This window comes from Ornithorhynchus anatinus, chromosome X4, assembly GCF_004115215.2.
Source record: "Ornithorhynchus anatinus isolate Pmale09 chromosome X4, mOrnAna1.pri.v4, whole genome shotgun sequence".
NCBI classification, from domain to species: Eukaryota; Metazoa; Chordata; class Mammalia; order Monotremata; family Ornithorhynchidae; genus Ornithorhynchus; species Ornithorhynchus anatinus.
Window position 1 is genome coordinate 1,222,211 of NC_041752.1, and position 9,572 is coordinate 1,231,782.

At 58.8% G+C, this 9,572-nt stretch overlaps 1 protein-coding gene across 1 annotated transcript; it reads right to left on the reverse strand.

The window, feature by feature from the left end:
* Nucleotides 1–71: 71 nt before the first annotated feature.
* NOP2 (NOP2 nucleolar protein) lies at nucleotides 72–8,225 on the reverse strand. Its single transcript, XM_029054518.2, has 15 exons — nucleotides 7,971–8,225; nucleotides 6,712–6,754; nucleotides 5,897–5,988; nucleotides 5,547–5,818; nucleotides 5,313–5,368; nucleotides 4,939–5,120; nucleotides 3,635–3,834; nucleotides 3,376–3,465; nucleotides 3,161–3,248; nucleotides 2,928–3,068; nucleotides 2,162–2,301; nucleotides 1,381–1,470; nucleotides 1,141–1,263; nucleotides 794–1,022; nucleotides 72–500 (listed from the first exon to the last, which is right to left on the reverse strand). The coding sequence occupies exons 1-15, from the start codon at nucleotides 8,074–8,076 to the stop codon at nucleotides 187–189; spliced, it is 2,166 nt and encodes a 721-aa protein (XP_028910351.1). The 5' UTR covers nucleotides 8,077–8,225; the 3' UTR covers nucleotides 72–186.
* Nucleotides 8,226–9,572: the final 1,347 nt, after the last annotated feature.

Sequence of the window (9,572 nt, forward strand, 5' to 3'; positions counted from 1 at the left end):
CCCTTCCTAATGGCTAGCCTCCCCCCATCCCTCCCCCCAATACCGCGACCCAAGGACACCCCTCACAGCCATTTGGTGGGGAAGGGCAGTTTAATATGGGTTCGGCCGGAGCCCGGGACCCGGGTGGGCAGAACACCCCCAGGTTGGATGAAGAGTCTGAGGCCTTGATAACTCTCCGCCCACGACCTAGGCTTTCCGCTTCTTGCTGCGGGGGGGCCGGCTGGCGCTCGGCGGGCGGGCAGAGGGGGGTGGGCCCCCGCCCCGAGCGCCGTTCTGCTGTTGCAAGCGCGACTTCTGAGGGGGCTTCTGCAAGGGCTTCTGCGGGGGCTTCTGCGAGGGTTTGTGCGGGGGCTTCTGTGGGGCCTTCTGCGGCTTCACCTTCTTGGGCACCGTGGCTTTCCCGGGTCTCTTGGAGGCGGAGGTGGGTGGAACGGTGCCCTCGGCCTCAGCGGGGGCAGCCAGTAGCTCGGCCTCTGAGGTGGGGGCTGTTGAATCCTCTCCTGGTACGCCAGGGTAGACAGGCAGACATCCCCACCCCCCGCGGATCAGGTTATCATCAGGTGTGCGTTGTCCGCCCCCCCAGACGGTGGGCCGGGGGGAGCCCAAGCCACGCGAGACCCGAACCCGCCCAGTTGAGGGTGGCCGCAGCCGGGCCAACGTGGGCTGGTGGTGCCGCTGCCTGCCCCCGGCCACGCGTTAATGGGATGAGGGGACCCCAAAGCGGGGAGCCTGGGACAAGGGGACACGGCCGAAGGGGATTAACCTGCCATCCCGACTCCCCAGACCCCCTCACCTGTCCGGGACTGAGGAATGGTGTTGGAGAACTTCTTGAACTTGGCGATGAAGAAGCCGTCCATGTTGTGGGTGTGGGGGTAGAAGCGGCGAGTGGACCGGAGAGTGGGGTGGAAGCGTCGCTCCCGGAAGCGGGTGAAGCCCTCGCGCCCGAAATCCAAGCCCGTGGGCACCAGGCGCACGTTCCGCTTCTTCAGGGCGTAGTCCACCACCCACTCGTTCTCCTCCACCTGGGCAGACGGGGCCGCGGGAGAATGAGGTGGGTGGGTGCGGGAGCCGGGGGGGGGGGCACCAAGGTTACCCCCGCCTCCCCCGGTCCCCCTCTCCCCGCTGGGGCCCAGGGCTCACCGTGACGGAGCAGGTGCAGTAGACTAGGTACCCCCCGCTCTTGGAGGCGGCATTGACTGAGTCGATGGCACTTAGCAACAACTCCTTCTGCAGGTGGGCGCAGCGCAAGATGTCCTTCTCGTCCTGCCCGACCCGGGGGAGGTGAAAGGGAGGCCGGTCAGTCCTGTGGTCTGGGCGAGGAAGGGCCCCGGAGGACGCGGCCCCCGCGATCCCCCCTTCCCGCATCCCCGGTCCCCTCACCTTGCTGGTCTTCACGGCCGGGTCCTTGGAGATGACACCCGTGCCGCTGCAGGGGGCATCTAACAGCACGCGATCAAAGCCGCCCAGGACCTGGGGAGCAGGAGGAGGCAGGCTGAGGTAGGGTGGCACCCGGACTCTGAGCCCACTGGCCAGGGAGAGGGGTCCGGGACCCCGGGTCCCTGCCGCAGGCACTGGGAAATTGCAAGGGAATAATAACAACAGTATTTTTTAAGTACTTACTACGTGCCGGGCACAGAACTAAGTGCCAGGGTAGATACAAGATAATCAGTTTGGACCCAGTCCCTGTCCCACATGGGGCTCACAGTCTTAATCCCCATTTTACAGATGAGGTAAATGAGGCCCAGAGAAGTTAAGTGACTTGCCCAAGGTCCCACAGCAGGCATCTGGCAGAGGTGGGATTAGAACCCATGACCTTCTTGACTCCCAAGCTTGTGCTCTATCCATTCAGGCACACCGCTTCTCAAATGAAGAAGGGGAAGACACGAAGGGAGAAGCAGTGTTGCCTAACGGAAACAGCACGGAAGCGGGAGTCAGAGGACCTGAGTTCTAATTCCCCACTTGCCTGCTGTGGGACCTTGGACAGTTAACTAGTCTCTGTGCCTCGATAAAACGAGGACTCAATACCTGCCCTTCCTCCCTCGGACCGCGAGTTCCACACGGGACAGGGACCGTGTCTGATGCGCCTATGCCCTATCTACCCCAGTGCTTGGCACACAGTAAGCGATTCCACCATGAGGGCGACAAGGGGATGAAGCCGCACCTCGGGGAACTGTCGCCCATCGTAGTGACTGACGATGGCGTTGGTGACGCCAAGCCGGTGCAGGTTGCCCACCACGCTCTTGAGCCGCTCGGCGTTGGCGTCGTTGGCCAGGATCACACCCGTGTTCTTCATCAGCTGGGCTGTGGGCAAAAGCGGTCGGTCACGCCGACCTCGGCTACGCCGGCCCACAGTCGCCCTTCCTTCGGGGCGGGGGCAGGAGACTCCCCCTGCCACGAGCCCCAACCTCTCACCTGCTCCCCTTCCACAGGCTTTCTTCCCCCGCTCCCTCCCGCGAGTGCGGAGCCCCAAGCCCTCCTGGAACCCCACCCCTCCAACAAATCTTCCCCGAGAAATTCCCAACTGCCCACCCTCAGCAGTGTAATCCACTGTCCCTCTGATCGATTCTCTCTTCCGGTGAAAGATTTCTAAGCCTGGCTCCCCCCCTCTAGACTGCACGCACGTTGTGGGCAGGGAATGTGCCCGCTAACTCCGTTGTACTGTATTCTCCGAAGCACTCGGTACAGTGCTTTGCACGTAGTAAGCTCTCAATAAATACGACCGATCGATTGGTTAAGAGTGTACATTGCGGGCGGGCGGGGAATGTTTTTCACCTTCCTGAATGTTCGGAACAGGGCACTCAAATACCATTAGGGCTGCCATTTCAGCATACGAGCACTGTGGGCTGTATCTTCCACTTCCCTTGAGTTTTCCTTCACCCACAAACCTCTGAGGGTGCCAGAGGACCGCCCCCCCCCATCCTCCTCACCGATGTAGCTGGTCTTCCCGCCGGGAGCACAGCACATGTCCAGGATCCGCTCGTTCTCCTGGGGAGCCAGGGCCATGACGGGCAGCATGCTGGAAGCCCCCTGTAGCATGTAATGCCCGGCCAGGTACTCGGGAGTGGCACCTACAGGATGGGAGGGCCAGGTGAGGGGCACTGCCGCAGGGCAAGGGGGCTGGGGATAAGGGAGCGGCGGCCGAGGTCGCCCTCGCACTCACCAATGGGCACGGAGGAGTCGTAGACCACCAGCCCCGTCTTGGACCACTTGCCCAGAGGGTCCAGGTTGACCCCACGGTTGATCAGGGCCTGAGGGAAGAGACAGTGACGGCTCAGGCCGGAGGTTCCGGGAGCGGGGGGGGGGGATCCCATCTCTGGCCCCGCGCCCCGCTAGACCCCAAGGTCGCCGTCATCTTGCAGGGAGGGACCCCCTCACCTGCGCCAGGTCCCGTCGCCGGGTTTTCAGGGTGTTGGTACGGAGGGTGATGGGCCGTGGCACCTCATTGGCCTCCAGGAACTCCACCAGCTGTGGGCGAGGGGGGCAGGAGGTCAGAGGGTGCCTGGGGCCCGGGCAATGGGTCAGTGATGGTCGGGGAACCGAAGCGGAGAGGCTGGGATGGTTTGGAGCGGGTCCCCAGCAGAGAGAAGGAGGGAGAAAGGAGTCGAGCCCGCCCGCCCGCACGTTGGCAACCAACCTCAGAGAGCGGGAAGAGGTCCATGAGCTTGCTGAGCAGGAAGTCCCCATAGGAGTAGTAGTTGGCCAGGTCTCTCTGCAGCAAGGTCAGGTATTCGGCCCGGGCCCTGCCCTCCTGGCGCCGGGTCCCGAAGTCCCGCAGCACCTCCACCGTGTCCTGGATGCGTTGGTGCACCTGCTGCAGGTCCGGTGGCCGGCCACGTGGTCACGCTAAGGAAGGGCTCTGGGCAAGGACAGCCCCGCCCCCTCAGCCGGTGCACCTCCTTAGGAGGAGGGTGGGCCTAGGACTCACTCAGAGGACCTGGAATCTAATTTTACCATGTCACCTGGGTGGCATTTGGATAGAACCTGGGCCCGGGAGTCAGAAGGGCCTGGGTTTTAATCCTGGCTTTGCCATTTGTCTGCTGTGTGACTGTGGGCGAGTCATTTCACTCCTCTGGGCCTCAATTACCTCATCTGGGAAATAGGGATGAAGACTGTGAGCCCCATGTGGGACAGGGACTGTGTCCAACCGGATTACCTTGTATCCACCCCAGCCCTTAGAAAAAAGTGCTTGATACACATAAGCGCTTAATAAGGACCATCGTCACCAAGACACTTAACCTTAGAGAAGCATTGTGGCCTAGCACTGAGAGCATGGGCCTGGAAGACGGAGGACTAGGGTTCTAATTCTGGCTCTGCCAAATGTTTGCTGTGTGACCAGGGGCAAATCACTTGACTACTCTGAGTCTCAATTCTCTCTCCTACTCATACTGCTAACACCATGTGGGACAGGGGCTGTGTTCAACCTAATTCACCTATACCTAACCCAGCGCTTAGAACAGGGTTGGACACATTAGCATGTGACCTCCCCGGCGCCCCCTCTCAAAAAACCCTCCGGGTCTCAGTTTCCCCATCTATTTGCTATTTGTTGAGCACTTCCTATGAGCCAAGCACTGTTCTAAGCCCTGGGGGAGATACAAGGTTATTAGATTGTCCCAGGTAGGGCTCATAGTCTTAACCACCCCCATTTTCCAGATGACGTAACTGAGACACAGAGAAGTTAAGTGACTTGCCCAAAGTCATGCAGCTGACAAGTGGCAGAGCTAGGATTAGAACCCCAACCTCTGACTCCCAAGCCCGGGCTCTTCCCACTACGCCACACTGCTTCTCTGTAAAGTGGGGATAAGATTCCTGTTTCTCCCTCCTTTGAGTCCCACGTGGGACAAAGATTGGGTCTAACCTGCTGATCGTTTTTAATCAGCCCCAATGCTTAGCACCCAATTAGTGCCTGGTGAACGCCACCGCTCTTATTTCAAAGGATATTCTCCTGTGCCATCTCTTGAGCACTGGGCAGCACAAACCGCTCATCCTCCTCCAGGTTCAGCTGCAGGTTCCCAGTGGCGTCATCTTCGCTCTCCTGACTGATGCTCGAGTCATCTTTGTCCTCCGCCGCTGCTGCAGCCTCCTCCTCCTCCTCCTCACTGCTCTCCTCATCCCACTCGACCCTGTACGCAGCACTGGGTCACAGGGGCTTCTGCACCCCCCTCCCTCCCCCCAGCCCAGCCAGCCTGGGGGTCCCATTAGACTGCAAGCTCTCAATGGCAAGAGTGATACCTTGAAGCCCGCTGTCCCCCTCAGGAGCCCAGCCCAGCGTCCTCGGGTGAGAACGGTGATTCCCCAAAGACCCAAGGACTCACCCGGCTGCTTCCTCCCGGCTCTTCTGTTTCCGTGCAGCCTTCTCGATAGGCAACAGCTGGAGAGAAAGGGGTGGGCGAAGGCCTAAACTGAGTTTGATCCCAGCACCAATTCTCTTCCCCAAACCAGACCCTAGCAATGGGCTTCCTTCTCCGAGCCGGGCCAAGGCTGCGGATTAAGATCTGCCCCCGGCCCCCCTAAGACGCCGCCGCCGCCGCCCTCACCCCCACGCCCACCTCTTCGTCCTCATCATCGTCGCCATCTTCCTCCGAAGTTGCCCCATAGTCATCGACCATGTCAGCATCGCTGTCTGCAGACTCCCAGGCCTCTCCCTCACTGCCCCCGGAGCCCTCTTCTCCACTCCCCTCCTCCTCCTCCTCCTCCTCCTCGCTGTCGGTCGACTGAGGGGGCGCCGGCCGCTTTTTGCCCCGAGCGAGGCCAAGGAGGGATTTGTCCTTGCTGAGTCCAGGGACTTGAGGTCCTTTCTTTCCAGGGGACTGGATGGAGCCTACAGAGGTATGAGAGTGTTAGCTGAAAGGCTTATCCCTCCCACTGCCCGCACTCCCATCCGGTCACCACGCCTGACCTGCTGGTAGTTTCTTGGACTCCGCCTCCGGCTTGGGGGTCAGTTTCTTCCCCCCAGAGGCCCCGGCAGACCCCGATCGCCTCTTGGCTGCCCTGGAAAAGCAAGGAGTGAGAAAGGGGGAGCTCTTCCCCACGCCCCTGTCCCCACTCCCAGACAAATACCAATAACGTGATTGAGAAGCAGTACGCCTTAGTGGACACAGCATGGGCCCGGGAGTCAGAACCACCCGGGGTCCTGATCCCAGCTCCGCCACACACCTGCTGTGTGACCTTGGACGAGTCACTTAACTTCTCTGGACCCCAGGTACCTCATCTGTAAAAGGGGGATTAAGACAGAGCCCCACGAGGGAAGGGGACTGCGTCCAATTTGATTAGCTTGTGTCTAACCCTGCGCTTAGCTTGGCACACGGCGCTTAACAAATGCCATCATTAATAATAGCGTGGCTCAGTGGAAAGAGCCCGGGCTTGGGAGTCAGGGGTCATGGGTTCTAATCCCGGCTCCGCCGCTGGCCAGCTGTGTGACTTTGGGCAAGTCACCTCACTTCCCTGTGCCTCAGTGACTTCATCTGTAAAATGGGGATTAAAACTGTGAGTCCCACGTGGGACAACCTGATCACCTTGCCTCTGCCCAGCGCTTAGAACAGTGCTTTGCACATAGTAAGCGCTTAACAAATACCACCATTATTATAATGATAATAATGACGGCACTTGTTATGCCCTTACGATGTGCAAAGCACTGTTCTAAGCGCCTAATTATTATTATGCCTTGCACGCGTGGGGGGGGGAGGAGGGGGATCACGGGGGTCCTTCACCCACCTTTTCCGGGCGCGGCTGGACAGCCTCTTCCCACTGTCATCCGCTGCGGAGAGACCGACTCTTTAATGGGGGGCGGTCGGGAGGAAGGGGCAGAAGGGGGGACGGGGCTAGGGAAGCACTGTGGCTCCTTGGAAAGAGCCTGGGCTTGGGAGTCAGAGGTCATGGGTTCGAATCCCTGCTCTGCCACTTGTCAGCTGGGTGACTGTGGGCAAGTCACTTCACTGTGCCTCCGTGACCTCATCTGTAAAATGGGGATGAAGACTGTGAGCCTCACGAGGGACAACGTGATGACCCTGGATCTCCCCCAGGGCTTAGGACAGTGCTCTGCACACAGTAAGCGCTTACCAAATACCACAACATTATCATTATCTCTCCCAGCGCTTAGAACGGTGCTCTGCACGTAGTAAGCGCTTAACAAATACCAACATTATCATTATCTCCCCCAGCGCTTAGAACGGTGCTCTGCACGTAGTAAGCGCTCAACAAATACCAACATTATCATTATCTCCCCCAGCGCTTAGAACGGTGCTCTGCACATAGTAGAGAAGCAACGTGGCTCAGTGGAAAGAGCCCGGTCTTTGGAGTCAGAGGTCATGGGTTCGAATCCCAGCTCGGCCACTTGTCAGCTGTGTGACTGTGGGCAAGTCACTTCACTTCTCTGGGCCTCAGTTCCCTCATCTGTAAAATGGGGATTAAGACCGTGAGCCCCACGTGGGACAACCTGATTCCCCTGTGTCTCCTCCAGCGCTTAGAACAGTGCTCTGCACATAGTAAGCGCTGAACCAATACCAACATTATCATCATCTCCCCCAGCGTTTAGAACGGTGCTCTGCACATAGTAAGCGCTTACCAAATACTAACATTATCATTATCTGCCCCAGCGCTTAGAACGGTGCTCTGCACATAGTAAGCGCTTACCAAATACCAACATTATTATCTCCCCCAGCGCTTAGAACGGTGCTCTGCACATAGTAAGCGCTTACCAAACACCAACATTATCATAATCTCCCCCGGCGCTCAGAACGGTGCTCTGCACATAGTAAGCGCTTACCAAACACCAACATTATCATTATCTCCCCCGGCGCTCAGAACGGTGCTCTGCACATAGTAAGCGCTTACCAAACACCAACATTATCATTATCTCCCCCAGCGCTCAGAACGGTGCTCTGCACATAGTAAGCGCTTACCAAATACCAATATTATTGGGGGGGTGGGACCAGGGGGCTCGACGGGGGTGGGGGAGGGACGGTTGGGCTCACCCGCCGGTAGGAAGCGGAGGAGCTCGGTCTCGGCTCCCTTCTGCTTTCGGGCCTTGCGGCCCGGTCCTCGCCTGTCCTTCTTGGTGGGGTCCAGCTTGCGCCCCATGGTGCCTTCCAAAGCAGGGGAACGAGCGCGCCCCGGGAAGAGGGGAAGCCTCCGAGGAGACCCCCGAGGTCGGGCCTTGCAGCAGGACCGTGCAAACCCCCTCCGGGCGTGGAGCTCCACGTGCGCTCAGCCTGCAGCTCCCGCCCCCGGCCGGGCTCCCCCCACTGCGCCTGCGCGCCGGCCGCGCCTCCGCCCCCCCCACCAGCCCCGCCCCTTCCGGCCCGCCCCGCGCCATCCCCCCCGCGGCCGCAGGGGGGCGCCCGCGGAGGGGGGGAGGAGCCAAGCCCCTCGGCCCAACCATGTGCGCGGGGCGCGGGGGGGAGACGGGGCCGGGATCAACCATTCCCTTCTCACCCCCTCCCCGAGGGGGCCGCTGGGCCCAGGGCAGCCAGACGGCTTTTCAGTATTATTTTAAATAATAATAATCATCATCACGGTATTTGTTAAGCGCTTACTAGGCGCAAAGCACTGGGGGAGATACAGGGTCATCAGGTTGGCCCATGGGGGCTCCCCCTCTTCATCCCCATTTTACAGAGGGGGGGACTGCACATAGCCAGTCCCTTCACTTCTCGGTGCCTCAGTGACCTCATCTGTAAAATGGGGATGAAGACTGTGAGCCCCACGGGGGACAACCTGATTCCCCTGTGTCTACCCCAGCGCTTAGAACAGGGCTTGGCACATAGTAAGCGCTTAATGAATACCAACATTATTATTATTATTACATAGTAAGAGCTCAATAAATACTGTTGAATGAATGAATGACTGAGGCCCACAGAATATTCATTCATTCATCCATTCATTCAATAGTATTTATTGAGCGCTTACTATGTGCAGAGCACTGGACTAAGCGCTTGGAATGAACAAGTGGGCAACAGATACAGCCCCTGCCGTTTGACGGGCTTACGGTCTAATCGGGGGAGAATAATAATGATGGTATTTGTTAAGCGCTTACTACGTGCCGAGCACCGTTCTAAGCGCTGGGGGAGATGCAAGCAGCGTGGCTCAGTGGAAAGAGCCTGGGCTTCGGAGACAGAGGTCATGGGTTCGACTCCCGGCTCTGCCACTTGTCAGCTGTGGGACTGTGGGCAAGTCGCTTCACTTCTCTGGGCCTCAGTTACCTCTTCTGTAAAATGGGGATGAACTGGGAGCCTCGAGTGGGACAACCTGCTGACCCTGTATCTCCCCCAGCACTTAGAACAGTGCTCTCCACATAGTCAGCGCTTAACAAATACCAACTTTATTATACAAGGTCATCAGGTTCGAATCCCGGCTCTGCCACTTGTCAGCTGTGTGACTGTGGGCAAGTCGCTTCACGTCTCTGGGCCTCAGTTCCCTCATCTGTAAAATGGGGATGAAGACTGTGAGCCTCACAAGGGACAACCTGATTACCCTGTATATACCCCAGCACTTAGAACAGTGTTCTGCACGTAGTAAGCACTTAACAAATACCAACATTATTATTATTATCAGGTTGGCCCATGGAGGGGGGGCTCACC

Coding starts and splice junctions, on each gene's coding strand:
- NOP2 (XM_029054518.2), bottom strand. CDS start 8,076: ATGGGGCGCAAGCTGGACCCCACCAAGAAGGACAGGCGAGGACCGGGC. Junction 6,755..7,970: donor CCTCCGCTTCCTACCGGCGG/GTGAGCCCAACC, acceptor GTCTCTCCGCAG/CGGATGACAGTGGGAAGAGG. Junction 5,819..5,896: donor GTCCAAGAAACTACCAGCAG/GTCAGGCGTGGT, acceptor ATACCTCTGTAG/GCTCCATCCAGTCCCCTGGA.